We start from the raw sequence: 18,962 nt of genomic DNA, 5'->3' as shown, positions 1-18,962 counted from the left end.
CAAACTGGGCTTCAGAGTCCATTCAAATGCTGGAACTAATTGGCTCATATGCAAACAAGCTAAAATGCTTTTACTTAATGAGGTTTCAGCCTTGTGCTTTTAAAGTGAACCCCCATACTCTGTCCTGATCAAAGCAAACACCATGAAACTCCAGCCCAAACCCACCCTGGCCACTTGGAAAATTAAGAAGTCTTGGAGCTTTAGAGTATTTTCATATACTGTCAGTATAGCTTCAGCATTTATGGAATATCTTAAGCACTGCAGAGAGAAATAGAGAGTCCTTTCCCCAGAAAAGGAATAAAATAAACACTGGTAGCAAGCACTGAAAAGCTACCCCCATGCAAATGACTGCTCAAAGCTGGCAAAATTGCTATATCCTTTGAAATGTCCCAATTTTAGGAAAAGTATTTGGTGCACAGTCATCAGATATTCATAGAATCATAGAATGGTTTGGGTTGGAAGGGACCTTCAAAGGTCATCTAGTCCAGCCCCCCTCCCATGGGCAGGGACATCTCTCACTAGATCAGGTTGCTTTACACTATTTCTTTTGGATAGGCAGGGAAGGACAATGTAAAGGTAGGGTGTTTCGTTTGTTTTAATTGTGGAAATGCAAGGTGTTTCTCATAGGATTTCCTTCCTCTCTCTGTGCTGTAATGAGTAGGCAGGAGTTGGCACCGTTCTTCCATGAAAGGTGGGATGGACAAGAGAGGGAGGCAGGTCACTGCAGTCCAGTGCAAGGCCATCAGATCTCATGTTACTCCGTCTTGATGGAGAGGCAGCCAGAAAGCACTGTGTACGAGCCAGGAAGAGGAGGAAGCGTTGTGCTGCCGATCCCTCTCAGAGACTGTTCGGGAACTTCTTGAAAACTGCCATGTTTTGGGGTTAATGTTTGGGTTAGGCTGGTTTCCAGTGAGTGATGAAACCAGCATTTCAGGTGCCACTAACTAGTCCTATTAATGGAAAAAGGCAAGGTGGGCAGCTGAAGGTGGTTTGAATTGGGCATTGGATTCCTGTGCCATGTTGGTTCAAAGGACAGTATTCCCCAATTTGAGCTATTTGTTATAACTGGTGTTTCTAATTGTTAAGGCTCTAAACAGTATTTCTGAACAAAACATTTCACAAACATTACATTTACACTTACGCAATTATAAAAATTAAGGCAATTAAAATTCTTGTTAACAATTTGCTTTGAAGTAAATTGAATTTTCTGGGTAGAAATTTGCCAAATTTTAATTGAAAGTCTGAATTTAACCATCTCTTTTAGAAAAGCCTAAACTCAGTCTTAGAATAATTTAGATTGGAAAAGACCTTTAAGATCATCAAGTCCAACTGTAAACCTAACACTGGTGAGTCCACCCCTAAATCATGTCCCTAAAGCGCCACATCTACACATCTTTTAAATACCTCCAGGGATGGTGACTCAGCCACTTCCCTGGGCAGCCTGTTCCAATGTTTCACCACTCTTTCAGTAAAGAAATTTTTCCTCACGTCCAATCTAAACCTCCCCTGGCACAACTTGAGGCCATTTCCTCTCGTCCTATCGCTTGTTACTTGGGAGAAGAGACCGACACCCACCTCGCTACAACCTCCTTTCAGGGAGTTGTAGAGCGCGATGAGGTCTCCCCTCAGCCTCCTTTTCTCCAGGCTAAACAACCCCAGTTCCCTCAGCCGCTCCTCATCAGACTTCTTCTCCAGACCCCTCACCAGCTTCGTTGCCCTTCTCTGGACACGCTCCAGCACCTCGATGTCCTTCTTGTAGTGAGGGGCCCAAAACTGAACACAGTATTCGAGGTGCGGCCTCACCAGGGCCGAGTACAGGGGCACAATCACTTCCCTACTCCTGCTGGCCACACTATTTCTGATACAGGCCAGGATGCCATTGGCCGCCTTGGCCGCCTGGGCACACTGCCGGCTCATGTTCAGCCGGCTGTCGACCAGCACCCCCAGGTCCTTTTCCGACAGGCAGCTTTCCAGCCACTCTTCCCCAAGCCTGTAGCGCTGCATGGGGTTGTTGTGGCCGAAGTGCAGGACCCGGCACCTGGTCTTGTTGAACCTCATACAGTTGGCTTCGGCCCATCGATCCATCCTGTCCAGGTCCCTCTGCAGAGCCTTCCTACCCTGGAGCAGATCAACACTCCCACCCAACTTGGTGTCGTCTGCAAACTTACTGAGGGTGCACTCGATCCCCTCGTCCAGGTCATTGATAAAGATATTAAACAGAACTGGCCCCAATACTGAGCCCTGGGGAACACCACTCCGTGACCAGCCACCAACTGGATTGAACTCCATTCACCACAACTCTTTGGGCCAGGCCATCCAGCCAGTTTTTTACCCAGCGAAGAGTATGCCCGTCCAAGCCATGAGCTGCAGTTTCTCCAGGAGAATGCTGTGGGAAAGTTGTCTTTGAAGTTCCATTTTTATTTTTGTTATGTTCTTTAAAATACAAACTTGAAAAACTGAGAATGCCATTTTGTTTCAGTTAACTTTGTTTGGAGAGAGTGGTTTGGGGTGCGAGGGGTTGCATTCTGCCTTTTTTGATACGAATTCTCATTCTACCCTACAGCATAGGACAGCCAGCTCTCTATAACCTGTAAGTGGATATTATATCGTAGAATAGATTTTGTTAGATGAGATTATTTTAATGTTAGATAAGATGATTTATAGCATATTTTCTATGTTATGGACAAAACCCACATGAAGATACATGAAAGCTTGGGCTTTCTTCCTGTTGCTGTCATGTGGCCATGTGACAGAAGTGAAAGTATTAAAACAGATACGCAGCCGTTCCATACAGATTGAAGGTTGCAAAAGGCGATTCATTCAAGTCTTAAGAAAAGCAGCAGAAGCAATAGGTATTCACCAGGGAAAATGACTGGGTTTGGGTTTTTCTCTTTCTCTGATGGCAAAGAGGTGGTTAATAGCTTCCAAAGAAAGTTTCTGAAAGAAGGGGAAAGAGTAGCTTGAATGAGATGGACCCAAATCAAAACTGTATTAAGTGTAGGATTCGCCAATGAAATGACAGTTCTCATCTTCTTATTTTTGTCGCATATTTATTTTAGACAAGATCTTGAATGCATGTCAAGGTCCACTGACACATCACTAAATCAGTTTGGTCAAGTTGTCTGTCACTCTATAAGGCAGCAAATATTAGATAAGGCTAATAGCAATATCTTGATGTACTGTAATCAATTAAGACAGCAGAACATCCACCACCACCTCGGCCTGAACGCAGTTATAATTTAGACATTCGGAGTTCATTGGCTTCTATTGCTTCACCCTTCTGAATTGTAATTTTGTTTGCTCTTATCTTGACATAAATTTGCCTTGTTTAAAATGAATTGTTTGATTACATGATGATATTGATTACCACAGTTGTTAAAAAGACTAATTGATTTGTTTCTGCAGTGAACTTGAGGAGAAGAGTGGAAGAAAGAAAAGAAGCTATAGCAACAGTAATGCAGCAGAAGAAATGCCACTGAAAAGAAAGAAGGCGAAATTCAGCCAAGAGGAGGACCCCTATTTGCCATTAGATACTGGGCTTTCTCTGGCGGAGGATGAAGAGCTTGTGCTACATCTGCTCAACAGTCACAGCTAATTATTTTTCTGCAGGTTTTCTTTTCTGGGACATCTTCACAATTTTGTCAGTAGTCTACACAAGATTAATTTGGCATCTGGGCAGCTGGGTACCAGTGGACGTAGATAAATGAGTTCCATGTGCAATGGGATTGCCTAAGATTGGCTTATAGATTATAGACAATATTTAGTTTGATTCATAAGGCTTTCTAAACCAACTTTCCAGCCTAAATCCCCAGATGTCATTTTGTAGTAACACGTTCATAATTTAAAATCTCCAAGTTTTGAAGCAATTGCCTTTTTTTATTTTAATCTTTCTTTAAATAAAAACAGGATGCTCCTTTCTTGACTGTCAGGTTTGATATTTCAGAAAATAAATGTGTACTAAAATTATTAAAGAAGAAATACTGTTGGCAGCTCAAATCATATTACTTAAAAATAAAATGCATTTTGTCTTCTGTGTATCATGCACATATTTTAAAAATATTTTAATAAAAATTTCTGAAGCCTTGGTGTAAACTTTTGGTGTCTCTTACAGATTTGTTAAAAGCATTTATTTATCCTTTCTATTACTATTTATCATTTCTATTATGATTATGTCACTGGTGTTAGGCAATCCAGAACACCACTTTTAGAAGCTAAAACTTTGAATCTTGCATTTGAGTCCTGTATGAATGAGAACACAGTGATGCCACAAAGAGGTAGAGCGTAACACTGCCTGATAAAATTGGTTACAAGGTAGATCTTGTGGCAGACTTACAACTGGAAGTGAACTACTTTTTTTTGTTATGACCAAACATAATGAAGAAAAATAATTTATTTTTTAGTATATTTTCAAGTTTCATCCCATCAAACCATGGCTGTTTATTGCAGATTTTGTGCATGCTTACCCATAACCACTGCATTTGCTGAACAGCAACAAGATATATGCTATGCGAGTTCTTTCCTGGGGGAGGGAAGAAGCGGGCATTTTCTCTGAAGCAAAACAAAATATTAATACAATCCATAAATTCTTAGTTATTTAAGTAGATTTTCTTCTCTTGCTTGCACCCAAATCCCAGCTATCAGCCAAATTCGCTGTCCTCTTGCTTGCGTTCTTGACTACCCCTCAAGAATGTTGGCACATTGTTCAGAAACAAGCATGGTAAACCTTTGCAGGCAATATGGAGAATGATGAAAACTGCTGAGCGTTTTACACATCTCCAAATGACCGAGGCAAAGGGAAGGTTGCTGTGTGAGAAAACGAAGGAGAGCAGGAAAATCCAGTGTTTTGTTTGCTGACACAAGTTTTTTGACAGCTAACAGGCATGTAAAGTGATGATTGTCTGTTTTCTGCAGACCTGTGTCTTAGTGAAGTTTATACGGCGAAGTAGAGTAAAACAGTGAGTAGGTACAAATGCCTGAGGGCTTTCCCCCTGTTGCTTCCCTTCAGCAAATCACAAAGTACACGTTGTTTCAAAAAGCTGTATCTGTTTGGTCTTCCCATCACATATATGAAGAAGACATTAAAGTAAATACTCCTTTTTTCTCAACATCACTTCTTCCATTTTTTTGATACAGAAATCTATCAGCACCAATTCAGTAAAAGCCTTTCTTCCTCTCCCTGTACCCCATGCTATCTTTTAGCTCAGTTACCCAAAACTGAAAATATACTGCAAATTCTTGTCTCTAAATGTTGCTTCCACTGTTCTGCCAGCAGGCAGGGTATCATCAAAACAATATTATAGGCAGAGCACATCTGCCATCTGCTCCTTCCTGACAGTGTGGAACGAGAAGAAATGACTGAGTTTCATGAACAGCTAAACATGAAAGATGGGACATGCTTGGCAGCTGATGCACAGTGTTGTTTAGTCTACGGTGCCACAGCAGGCCTGGAAAATACTGTGATCTGGGAATAGTATTGCTGATGAATCTGTTAATGAAGAAGGATCCGATATGATGCTGTTGTGACTGTGCTTAGGCTCCATCATGTGAATGGCTGCAGTGAATGTGATGAGCAGTGTCAACAAATGCCTCTGCACTGGGATAACAGAGGTCCTGCTTCTGCAGTTGTGGAGGAAGGCGGTAAACTTCAGTGCAAGGAGCACCAACAGCAGAAAGCTGTTCAAAGATGAGCTGGATGTAGATGATAATACATATGGTGGTGTATACATCTCATTCAGCGGTATTCATAGATTCATAGTGTACTTTGTGGTGATCAGTTGTCTTGTACATCACCTGCTGTCTCTCAATTCAAATCTTTGCTTTGAGAAGGTTGAACATAGTTTGTTGGGGCAAGTAAGTAAAAAACCAAAAGATTTACCGTTTCTTACTGCAATATTCTCATTTATATGCTGGGGTGTGAGAGAAGTATTCTTACCCAGTGAGCAGTAAGACTAAAATTTAAATTATGTATATTGGAAGAATTGTGCTGCACTTCTGTTCTTCTGATGTTTTCATTGTCTGCGTAAAATAATTTTTCAAGTGCTCTTTTGTATTTTGGGATAATGGAGTTTCTAATGTATTTGTGTTGTCTGATAGAGAGCCATTGTTTCTCGAATCCTTACGAAGTTTGTCCATCTACTTCAAATGTGGCTGTCCTTGAGGGGATGCATATATCTAGAGTGTAGCGCCCACAAGAATGGAGCCTTGTGAAAAAGTAGAGGGAAGGGGCTTAAGGCCGATGCTCCATGCCATGAGTGTGTCTAAGAACGGGGAACTGCTATGTGTGCTAGAAAGAACAAGACAAAAATGAGCACTTTGAGGCAGTGGCTGTGGTTCTGAGTTATCATTCCCATCAGCTGTAGATCTGGTTTAAGAGGCTCCTCACCAGCCCTGCTAATTAGCTGTGCTTCTGGAGTATGAAAAGAAGTGCAAAGCACACAAACCAAATACTAATCTCATAAACGCAAGGAGTGACTTGACTGAAGGGTGTTTTCCAGGGAGCTTGTTTGCATTTCACACTAGTGGACCTCTCACCCTGCTGCCAAAAGACCTGGCATGTGTGTCCAGGGCTAACGGGCAGGTGGAGTGGGGCCAGCCGGAGACACCACCCATTGTCTCCCTTTCTCCTGGTCCCAGGTACGGCATGTGCTGCTGTAGCATCAGAACAAATCCTAAGCTCTTGCAAGTTTGTACTTCACGTGCATTATAATCCCAGCTTTACACAGGAGAAATGGAAGTGTGGAAATAATTTGGCTTGCCTGTAATCAAAGACTTCATTGATCACTTTATGTAGTTGAATCCACAACTCCTAAATCACTTGTGATTTAGCAAGAGCAGCCTCCCACTTGGCATCTGAACTGCCTTCTGTGCAGGACCCTAACCTTCAGATGTCGTGGTGTCTGGTGCTGTGAGCATCCTGGGCTGGGTTTCAGGTTTCTTACCCCCATAGGCTGCAGCCCTGCACGAGGAGGGGAGGGAAAGTCCCCTTTGGGGACTCCTTTAGGAGGGGTAGCAAGGTCTGAGTATGGTGGTTGAGTATTTTCCAAGGCCATTGGCCAGGAGACATCCTTAAATTGCCAAGCAGGAAATCTTGTTTTAAATAATGAATTTTCATATTAGTTTGCATTTGAACTTTATATTAATAGTGGTTGATTTCCTTCTGCTACTAGAATGGTTCCAGTGTGTTGATTTATAGTTGGGTATAGCGTTAAGACTAAATCTAGTACATTTAGGTAATTCTGAGTATATACATTAGGCGTTTATATAATGGTATAGTTTAGTGGGCTTTTATTCAGAGTCAAATTCTCTCTTTGTTGCATACAAAATAATAGAGACATTTGTTTACTGGATAATTTATTACAATTTGTTTGAAGCCTCTTTTGGATGGAAACTGGAAGTCAGATAAAAGTCATGATAGCATTGAAGAGTTTGGGTTTTTCAGATTAGTTAAATAGACTGACACTAAATATGCCAGCTACTGAAGTTGTCCAGCTTGCAGTATTTTCATGAGGCACATAAAAATTGTCATTGCAAAGATACTGTTCTGCCTCAGCATTATAGAGGTTTCTCTTAGGTGTTCACTTTGTAAAGACCTTATTGACGTAGCCTGTTAGATTGTGTGAAGAGTATAAGAAACTTAGGCTCTAACATAAGTGGTTGCAAATTAATATTCAACATTTTAAATGGGTATTTTATATATGAATAGAAATAAAAAATAATTTTTATTCCTCCTGCCTCTGTCTGAGTCCAGCTAGAGCATTGACTGGTCTGTCCTACTCTCTGACCAGACTCTTTTAAAGAGAGAGAAGTGCCTGAAGCAAAACATTAAAAACCAGAGAGCTGGGGTAGAGAACATTCAATTCAGACTATAAAAAATAGTACAAGATCTGAAGATACCAAAGTGACCCTGTGGGTTCCTATAACCCTCGATACTTATGATAAAATTGATATAAAACACAAGAAGAAAATGTATGTCAGTAAAGGTTGCAAATGGGTCTTTTTCCTTATTGTGCTACTCTCTCATTTGACCTGGTTGATGCTTATTTCTTGTGAGAGGTTGAGTATACCTTGTAGCAGGGATGCTAAGTTATGGTAGGCTGTTGCTGCAGAAATGGCCACTGTGGTTCAAGATGTTGTTGCTTTTATGCTGGAGGTCACTGATCCAGCCGTACCCTTCCTCTGACTAATAACCTGAGGTTTAAATTAAGCTGGTTGGTTCTGTCCTGAAACAGACGAATCCTTATGCCGTCCTTTTTGCTAACTGGGCAGAGGGCTGATAACAGGCAGCTGAAGGACAGTAACACTTTCTCTTGCAGCAGCTGCTTTCGCTGTTAATTTGATAGGGACCTTGAGCAGAGCGTAGCCAACTTTGCACCCAGCGTGCTTCAAGCTACAAGATCCAGAACACATCAACGCCAAGAGAAATACAATTTCCAACCAATAGTTCTAATAAGAAAAGACTACTACCTTCACTTTTTGACCATATTTCATTAGATTTCTTTGTTTTATTGTTCTTTTCTCTGGTGCTTGCAGCTCCTCTAAGTTTAGTCTCATCCATTCAGATTAATTTTTTATTCTCAGAAAGATCTGCGAGTTTTATCTTTAAAAGGTGGAACTAGATGCCAGCAAATTGCATCGTTGTCTTTGTAAGTCATAAAAATTGCTATCAAGGCTTTAGTCTATACCAAGTGAACACTTTTATAATGAAGTACTCCCCAAACTTCAAAAGCAAATGAGTCAGTCAAGAACATCAACAGATTGGAAAGCCTAATGCAGAAAAAGATTCTTTTCAGGCCTTTTAGGAGGTATTGCTACGATTAAATCAGTAGCGAGAAGTCGATCTATTCCAAGAATGCATTGTGCATTGCCTATTTTTGTCCATGTCTGGCCAGAAGCCATCTTTTGCAAAGAAAACTATTCATCAGATTCAGTCATGTAAAAATGATTGCTTAAATTACACTGGGCTATCAGCTAGTGGATTTACCCAGGAGTGGAATCTCTTGGGTAGATGCTATCTATAAGTTTTGCACATCATCTGAGATGTGTTTTGTCTATAAAATATAGATAAGTTTAATTAAACTAAATTAGTTTTGTTGAGCAGTTTTTTAAATCCTTTGAGTTGAGACGTAGCCGTGCTGAGATTTCAGCCGCATTAAAAAGAAACTAATGAGTATTGTTCTCTTAACCACGTATGGGATCCTGGAGGAAGATAATGTTCCTGGCTATGGCCTTCCTGGGGCTACAAAAGTCCTCTCTCATACACAGCTTGTCCCTCTGATGCTAAACCTAAGCTGGTATGAAAATGCCATGTGTAAGTACAAGCTGTAAATTGAACTTGCTGTTACTGGTGTTGATGTGCTTAAGCTTATCACACTTAAGGAGAAATGGAATTTGGCTCATTTTTTTGCGAGTCCATCTTACATGCATTATGCTGCACTTCATAAGGAAGTGAAATGGTTCCTCCAATCTGTTTAATGGCTGTACTCATGTGATCCTTCTCACCAATTGCATTTGACTATACTGAAATGCGACTTGTTTTTATTCCATGAGCTCAGTGAAAACTAATTAATATAGCTTAGGAACTAATTTAAGCATGCTAGTCACCACAAATGTCTTACAAATTGCATCTCAGCAGGGTTACAGGTTTTTGATGCCGCTGCCCTGAGTACGGTTTTTATTTAATTAGAGATGTTACTAGGCCTTTGTGGAAAACACTGGGATTTGTTTTTCGTTTTAAGAGAATTTTGTGTTCCCTTCTTAAAGCAGGTACTAATGTGAATCATTTCCCCTAGCAATGACGTGAGTCTATTCCAGTACACTCTCAGTTGCACTCAGAAACTTGCTGATGTGCTTCATATTGATGCCCTGACTTGTCAATAAAAGGGCTGCTCATGGGTAGGCAAGTGTGCTTCTCTCCGGGTCTGATCCAGTGTGAGCTCTGCCCCGGCTTCCAGCCCTGGGCAGACTGACGCAGCAGCTAAAGCTGCACAGTTACCCCTGCTCTCTCATAGGTAGCTTCTTTTATGAGTAACATGGGAGGTGGTAAAAAGTCTCTTAAACCCTCCGTAGAGCCATTTATGACTAAGGTGACAAGAGTTACGGGGCTTAAGTTATAAGACAAGCATGACCATCAAGTTGGGTGTCAGGGCTGTGCCAGTATGCACACACAGCGCGTTAAGTGGTTCATTCTTTGTGTGGTCCAGGCACCCCCAGGCTGTGCTCTGCCGTGATGTGGTGATGGAGTGGCTGGAGCCCATGGGCTGACTTCACACAAGACAATTGACTGAACCTTCACGATTCAGTATTTGACTCCAGGTGGGAATTTTGGACAGAGCTAGAAATTTTCCCCAAGACAACTCCTGCTGTGTCCGGTCCAGTTTGTATGCCTGCATTACCATCCTGGGTGAAGTGTCCCAGAGACCTGCCTAGGCCGTTGTGTGCAGTTAAGACATTTGTAAATAGTCAATAGAAACTGTTCCTGCAAAAATGGTTGCACAGGACAGTCTTTTGTATGTAGTTAAGATCTTTAAAGGATGTTTCGTATGTAGTTAAGGTGCATCGATAGCAGTGAATTATGCATGTGGAAGGATGGTCACAGGACCAAGACCTGGATGCCAAGAACTGAGCAAAACAGTGGTTTGAGGAGTCTCTCCTGGTCCAGCTGAAGATGCTGCCACAAGGACCCGTGCAATGGAGAGTTGCCACCAGAAAGCAGCTGATCATCCACTTGGGAGATTGGATTCCCCATGTGAATGTTACCCTCTGCCAACTTCCCAATAATTTAGTTTTTTTCCTTTTAACAAACTCTCAGAGTGTCTGTGCAACCCTAACCTGATTGGTTTTGGCTGAAATGGTCATTAGTGGGTGCAGAGAAATGCTGGGAATTCAGTAAATGATTTGGTGTCATCCCACACAATATCACACACTCAAATGACTGCAAGTCAGTTTGCAGATGGATCCTGTTCCCTGAAGGGAAACCAGATGTCCTGCTCACAATTTCCAGCTCATGGTAAATGGCACAATTCCTACATGGATGCTGCTAAACCTGCCTTCAGCGGTCCTGACCTGTGGGGATGGTTGTGTGATGGAGACCTGGGACATGCTTTAAGAAACACAACAGAAAATAACCAGCAAGGTTACGGTGAGCAGCAAACATCCTGTTTCACTCTAACACTGTCTGAAACACACCATGTTGCGCACATGAGCCCCTTTCTTCCTCCAAGAGATAAATACTGATATTTGCCTTTATCTGACTATTTTTAGGGTTTTCCTCTGTAAATCTCTCCATCTTACATCAGGAAGATAAGAACATCTGATAGCTCTGTAGGGAGCTATCAAGCTTGTCTTTTGGCACCCTCTTGCCAAAACTCTTCCTCCCCTATCACAGGGGAGAAAGAGTCCCCAGCAGGGGCTCAGGGCTCTGGCTGATGCCCCGTGGCAAACCTGTGTGCTATGGTGTAAGGCAGTGACGAGGTGACACGAGGATGTCAGCTGTCAGGGGCTGGGCCAGGAGCTTTCTTTCAAGCCTACATCCTCACTGACAATTTTTTTCTTTTTTTTTTTAAAACTCCATAAATTTGTTTTCCTAATCTTACACCTAGCAGGAAGCTGGTGGAGAGGATTGCAAGGGGTCAGCAAAAGTGGAAGGTCAGAGTGCAGGCGAAAGGCTCCACCACTGCCTTCCCTTAGGTTATGCCCTTGTCCAGCATCTGTTCTGTGGCTGTAGCTGCTGGGCTAGATGGTCCTTGACACACGCAGCTGTTCAAACAGTCGTCTTTATAAAGACGAGTTCCCCAGCTTAAGGAATCAAGTGCTCTGAGTAGGATGAAAAGCTTGCATTTTTAAAATATATGTAAGAATGCGCTAATCTAGTTCCTTGTCTAGTGACTAATTAAGCCCATTTACTCTTTCTGCCTCTTCTTGTAGATGCTGATACATTTTTTGCAAACTGATTTGCTTCTTCAGCACCTAATTTCAGCATAAACAATATCAAGCTGTTATGATGCAGAATTGCCTGGCTAAAAGAGCAGCTCTCCTCCAGAAACTTGCTAAATAAAATCAAGGGAAGGTAAAATTCTGCATTAAGCTCTTTTTTTCCCCACTGCTTGGGATTTTACCCTGCTAAGCATCTGAGGTTCTCGTTTCTATCCTCTATTTCATATGGTGGAAGCGAAGGATGGGAGTGCAGGACTTGGCCACCTTCAGCCTGCCGCAAACCCCCTCTGCCCAGGGCTGAGCAGCTGCCACAGTCCCACCCCGCTGGGACCTGGGTGGTAGCGTTGCTTTGCTAAATGAGGGCACCAGGAAGATGCGTAAGCCTCTAACAGTGGTGTCTGCATGAATGCAGCAGTATGGGGTCTGCATAGAGGCAAACAGCATAGAAAAAAACCAATCTCTGGGAGACCCTTGGCAGGACAAGGAGTAAGAAAACACCAAGGAGAGTGAAGCCAGAAGGGGTGAGACATTGGGGTGCGAGGTGGCCAGTGCCTTCTCCTGCCTCCTGAAGTCTGGCTGGGCCCCTCAGATATGGCTTGGGTGGGTTTGGCTGCTTGCCTTGCCCAGCGCTGGTGGGGAGGATGGAGCCTGCAGCCCCTGGTCCAGCACGAGCTCGGGTTTAACTTACTGCAGAACATAGAGGCGGCGCTGAAATCCGGCAGCTTCTTTGAGAGCTTTCCTTAGCGTAAAAAGGAATACCTGCAGCTGCACAATCCACAGGAAATAATGCCATTTCCTTCATGGAGACTGACTTATTAGGGAGATGTACAGAAAAAAACGGCAGAGAAGCACAGCCACACCGGACGGGTCCGGCAGAGTGGGCTATTTCGGCTTTGTAAGAAAGCACAACACGGGCTTACAGTGCCCATCTTCAGGTCAGGTTATCTCAGAGGAAATTCGGCTGCCACGCCTCATAACCTGGCCCTGGGTTAGGGCCACAGAGCTGGGGGCATCCTGCCTGCCCAGGGCTTCAGTGCGCGAGGAGGTGTCCTCTCCTGGCTGTCAGCAGTTGCCTGCTCTGGAGCAGCTGTTCCTGTCCTGCGGGTGCAGCTGTGCACTGCCCGTGCTTGGGGACAGGCATGTGCAGTTGTCCCCCAGGGCCGCCACGGCAGCCAGTGCCAACACAGTCATTTGGTCTCTTCTGAAATTTGATTGAATCCTCTCCGGTTATTTGACAAGTGTGATTGGCCGACTATGCCGTTTTTTGCAAGATTGTGTGCTTAAGATAAGCTCTTTCATTGCATTAGCTACTCAGGATTATTAGCTACTCAGAATTATTTTGAATGTTCAAAATATGACTCTGTGATAATACAAGGTCTTAGACATTTAACAACAATTCACACTCACATTTCTGGTGGGTAATATTCAATATCTCACCTAAATATTCTCCTCTGTATTGTAAATATTCATCATTTTCCCAATCTACTCCTGACTGCCTGCACAGACACTGAAATATTCTTTCTGTCAGTCAAGTTACAAAGCATTAAGAGGGGCGGTTTTTCTCAACTAAGTGAAAATATGAGCTTGTCTATTTAGCTCTGCAGTGATGTTAGCATCCATTCTGTGTTCAGTTAACATATGTGGCTGCAACAGCCACAGCTTCTGCAGGAACAAGTAACACCACAAAATCATGTGCTGAGTGTTTTATTATGGAAATACAAAGCTCAGTGTTTGCTCCTCTATGGTAAATCATCTAAAATACTCCCCCACCCCGGCTCTCAGCCCCCTACCTCCCCGTTTTCCTAGTCTGCTGTGTGTTACTGTGCATTACTGCCCACTTGACAGGCAATACTTGCTCTGGAGCAGACTGGCAAAATGCCTGTGGTCCTCCCCGGCGAGGGGCCGGTGGCGGTCCGAGGGCTGGCAGGGAGCTTGTGTCAGCCTGTCTGCCTCTTGCTGCGGCAGCTCTGCCCAGCGCGTTGCAGTGGTCTCCATAACACCCATTTCGTTCCTGCGAGATGACTCGTCTCCTGCTACAGACTCCCAGCAGCAAAACCTCCATGGACTTGCCAGGCAGTCAGGTCCAAAGGGCAGACTGTCCACCCTCTCCAGCATCTGTTTACCACCACCTTGACTCCTCTTGGCTGTCTGGTTTTGTTCCCTGAGCAATCGCCTTGTCCCCCTCCAAGCGCAGACCTCGAAGCCGGGCTGAGAGGTCCCTCTGAGGACCACTGGGCCTGTGCAGGGCAGAGAATGCTCCCATATATGTGTGTCCTGTCCACGTGAGGATGATCTTTTCTGAAATTCGGAGTTGCTGACTTCCAGGTCAGAGTCGTGTACTCTCCTTTCACCAGAGGCAAAGCTTCCCCCTCACTAGTCCTTGCGTACTTCAAGGTCAGAGTCTGTGTCCAGGCAGCTCTCGTGGACCATCTGCAAAGTGTTAATTGGCTATCTGTGGGGAGTGTCTTTGGTTACCTGTGCGTTTATTTTATAACTACCTAAAAACTTCACAGATTCATCATGGTTCATGTATGCTTGAAGTGAGGAACGTGTCACCTCTGCACTGCCAAGTCTCACTGTTGCCTATTATATGTCATCTGAAAAGTGCGTAAGGTTCAGTGGAGCAGAGACTAATGACTGAAGGAGCAGATGTGCTCCCTAACACTCAGTGTCCCATCCAGCAGGACCACCTGGTTCACTGTGAGAACTGTGGAGAGAACATCCTGATTTTATTTTGCGAGTCCAGAGCACATCCCTGGTGCAACAGGTGCTCTCTGGACAAGTGGTGCCCTATACGGATGCTGAGCCTTCTGGACAAGCATTGAGAAAATGATGTGAGTTCTTAAGAGGCTGATGTTATGCACAGTGTAAGAAAGATTACAGTGAACGGAAATGAACAACGATCAACTTGGAGAGAGAGGAGATCATTTTCACTTTACTGAAAATATTGCATTGAGTTGCCATGTCATTAAGAAAACCATGATCTTGATCAGATTAATGGGTGATTACCCTATGAATAGCAATTTTAGTATTATGTATGAACACTAATGAAAATCTGTCTAGCATGGCTCATTTCAATTAAAAATAGGTGTTTCAGCTGCCATTTGCCAGTCGGATTCAGCTGTGGCTAATGAAAATGCACAGTCTCTGCTGAGGGTTTTATGGATCCTGTTTTGCAGCATTACACTCTTTTTATGAGCAGGATTGTTGACCCCAGGTGAACGCTGAGCCAGCGGCAGAGCTGGGAAGAGAACCTGGGTCTTGGTGCAATGGTCTTTTAGGTGCAAATCCTGCAGGTGCCTCTGGCTTTTGTTCCAAAAAGAGACACCAGGTTTGTTGTGTGCCTTGGGAGAGTCTGCTGTTAATTCCCTCTTGTTCACATCAGTGCCTGAAGAACTGCTGGCACCAGCCTACTACCCTTTGAAAATGGCAGGGTGAACGTGGACCTCTCTATGTATTTATGATAGTGCTTTAAGTACTGCTTGAGGCATCTGAAAGTCACTGGGTCAACTCTTTGAAATGTTTGGCACTTTCTGTGCCTCAAGGTCAGCAATAAAAGTCCTGCTGATTTGTTAAGAGCAGAGGTGGCCTCAGGGCTGATGTTTCTGAAAAAAGCTTCACTTCTGACCCTAGCTCCAGAGAAATGATCCCCCAGCTTCTGACCTGTCACCTGTGCTCATGCTGAGCAGCACTTACTGGTTGGAGCTGCATTTGAGGACCTATATTTAACCAAAGCGTTGTGAAAAAACAGCCAGCGAGGCTGTCTCGGGGGCAGCTTTGCGGAACCCCTTTTGTTTTCTGGGCAGTGGTTCCGTTGTATCAGCAATGGCAGGGAGGCCCGGATGGAGGGGAGTGCAGGATTTCAGCTACTAACGTGACCTTACGTATTGGTGTAGGTTTCTTAAAAAGTCCGCGTAGCTAATCCCAGCATGGGAGGGGAGAAGGGAAGATAGGTTGGTAGCAAGACTTTGGGAGAGCCTTTTTCTCGTCTCAGGTTTCTTGCAAAGACACAGTCAGGAGATTGAACCCAGCCAAGAAAAAGGGGCTGACTGTGACCCAGCAGAGCTTGTGTATGGGACTGGAAAGGGGGATGGGGAGGGCTGGATTCCCTGGTCTGGGAGGGAGGGAGGAGGGAAGAGATGCATGTTTCACTGGTGACCTGGTGAAGGAGGAGTCCTGAGCATGTCCTGCTGTTGTGGTGAGCTGGGATGATGGAAGAGGTATGCTCCAGTCTAGTGCAATAATGCACATTGGCCTTGGTCCTTCAAAATCCCAGTTTCTTCCAGCTTTACTGGTTTGCCAATGGACTCTTGCTCTTTTCTCCCCTTCCCTGAGCCCTTTCCCATCTTGAAAGGAGGAAGCTGCCAGGGCTCTTCAGCAACACAAAGCACAGTTATACCACTAAGTCTACCTCGCATTTGGACGAGGAGCTGTTGGGGTTGTCTCCTTGCCCCCTCGCTTCCTCCAGGCAGCTGATCTTGTTGGAGAACACGACCGCAAAGCGCCGGCACTTAGGCATATCAGAATCATGGGCATTTAAGGCTGTTACAGCTATGGTGGCTATCTGTCCCCTTCCAGTACAGGTTGCTCATCTATGGGCAGTAACCTCAGAGCTGAAGAGCCATGAGAAACCACTGGTGGAGCTCTGCAAGGGTGTGTTAAGGCTGCTCTGCCCTCATTGCTGGGAGGTGCACGGCACTGCTACGTCGTGGAGACCTGCCCTGTCTCACCAGTGATGGTGGGGCTATATATATATGTCTTCAAAAAAGGGATGTAAAAGCTGGGCTGATGATGACGTGGCCAGCTGGGACACTTTGGGACAATTTTCTCGTATGACAAATCCTCTGTCTTTTTGGCCTTCAAGAGCACGAGCTGTGTAGGGATGGGTTTTGTCAGGCTGCTTTCAGCATAGCTGAGCCCAGTCCGGAGGAGACCTGTGGCCATTTCAGTGAGACAAATTGTGCATGAGTCAGGCACTGGGCAAGATTGGGCTGCAGCCTCTTTCTGCCCTCTGGGAGGCTATCTGTGGTGTCCCAGAAAATGCGGTGGTTGATATATGGGAAAAAGCATTTTTGTTCACTTTAGAATCATAGAATCATAGAATCATAGAATCATTGAGGTTGGAAAAGACCTCCAAGATCATCGAGTCCAACCGTCGACCCAACACCACCATGCCCACTAAACCATGTCCCTAAGTGCCTCATCTACACGTCTTTTAAATACCTCCAGGGATGGGGACTCAGCCACTCCCCTGGGCAGCCTGTTCCAATGTTTCACCACTCTTTCAGTAAAGAAATTTTTCCTCACGTCCAATCTAAACCTCCCCTGGCGCAACTTGAGGCCATTTCCTCTCGTCCTATTGCTTGGTACTTGGGAGAAGAGACCAACACCCACCTCGCTACAACCTCCTTTCAGGGAGTTGTAGAGAGCGATGAGGTCTCCCCTCAACCTCCTCTTCTCCAGGCTAAACAACCCCAGTTCCCTCAGCCGCTCCTCATAAGACTTCTTCTCCAGACCACTCACCAGCTTCGTTGCCCTTCTCTGGACATGCTCCAGCACCTTGATGTCCTTCTTGTAGTGAGGGGCCCAAAACTGAACACAGTATTCGAGGTCCGGCCTCACCAGTGCCGAGTACAGGGGCACGATCACTTCCCTACTCCTGCTGGCCACACTATTTCTGATACAGGCCAGGATGCCATTGGCCGCCTTGGCCGCCTGGGCACACTGCTGGCTCATGTTCAGCCGGCTGTCGACCAGCACCCCCAGGTCCTTTTCTGCCAGGCAGCTTTCCAGCCACTCTTCCCCAAGCCTGTAGCGCTGCATGGGGTTGTTGTGGCCGAAGTGCAGGACCCGGCACTTGGCCTTGTTAAATCTCATACAGTTGGCCTGGGCCCATCGATCCATCCTGTCCAGGTCCCTCTGCAGAGCCTTCCTACCCTCGAGCAGATCAACGCTCCCACCCAACTTGGTGTCGTCTGCAAACTTACTGAGGGTGCACTCAATCCCCTCATCCAGATCATTGATAAAGATATTAAACAGAACTGGCCCCAATACTGAGCCCTGGGGAACACCGCTCGTGACCGGCCGCCAACTGGATTGAACTCCATTCACCACAACTCTCTGGGCCCGGCCGTCCAGCCAGTTTTTGACCCAGCGCAGAGTCCACCTGTCTAAGCCGTGAGCCGCCAGCTTCTCGAGGAGAATGCTGTGGGAGACGGTGTCAAAGGCCTTGCTGAAGTCCAGGTAGACCACATCCACAGCCTTTCCCTCATCCACTAGGCGGGTCACCTGGTCGTAGAAGGAGATCAGGTTGGTCAAGCAGGACCTGCCTTTCATGAATCCGTGCTGGCTAGGCCTGATCCCCTGGTTGTCCCGCACATGCCTTGTGAGCGCCCTCAAGATGAACCGCTCCATAATCTTCCCTGGCACCGAGGTCAGGCTGACAGGCCTGTAGTTCCCCGGATCCTCCTTCCGGCCCTTCTTGTAGATGGGCGTCACATTTGCAAGCCTCCAGTCGTCCGGGACCTCCCCCGTTAACCAGGACTGCTGATAAATGATGGAGAGTGGCTTGGCGAGCACCTCCGCCAGCTCCCTCAGCACTCTCAGGTGGATCCCATCCGGCCCCATAGACTTGTGAGCGTCCAGGTGGCGTAGCAGGTCATTGACTGCTTCCTCTTGGATTATGGGGGGTTCATCCTGCTCGCTGTCCCTGTCTTCCAGCTCGGGGGGCCGAGTACCCTGAGGATAACTGCTCTGCCTGTTAAAGACTGAGGCAAAGAAGGCATTGAGTACCTCAGCCTTTTCCTCATCCTCGGTGACAATGTTCCCCCCCGCATCCAATAAGGGATGGAGATTCTCCTTGGCTCTCTTCTTGTCATTAATATATTTGTAAAAGCTTTTTTTGTTGTCTTTAACGACAGCGGCCAGATTGCGTTCTAGCTGGGCTTTTGCCTTTCTCATTTCTTCTCTGCATGACCTAATGAGATCCCTGTACTCTTCTTGAGTCGCCTGCCCCTTCTTCCACAAGTGGT

General features: G+C 45.2%; 1 protein-coding gene across 2 annotated transcripts in view; it reads left to right on the top strand.

Moving 5' to 3' along the window:
• DDX10 (DEAD-box helicase 10) overlaps positions 1–4,092 on the top strand; it is a 209,406-nt gene extending 205,314 nt beyond the window's left edge. For both annotated transcript variants that reach the window (XM_076328171.1, XM_076328172.1), the window contains one exon: positions 3,406–4,092. In XM_076328171.1, the coding sequence (XP_076184286.1) occupies positions 3,406–3,595 (190 nt within the window). In that variant the 3' untranslated portion in view covers positions 3,596–4,092. The remainder of the gene's footprint in view (positions 1–3,405) is intronic.
• The last annotated feature ends 14,870 nt before the right edge of the window (positions 4,093–18,962 follow it).

The sequence above is a fragment of the Aptenodytes patagonicus genome, chromosome 1, assembly GCF_965638725.1.
Source record: "Aptenodytes patagonicus chromosome 1, bAptPat1.pri.cur, whole genome shotgun sequence".
NCBI classification, from domain to species: domain Eukaryota; kingdom Metazoa; phylum Chordata; class Aves; order Sphenisciformes; family Spheniscidae; genus Aptenodytes; species Aptenodytes patagonicus.
Note: the sequence above shows the minus strand (reverse complement) of the source record. Positions and strands in the feature narration are given on the sequence as shown.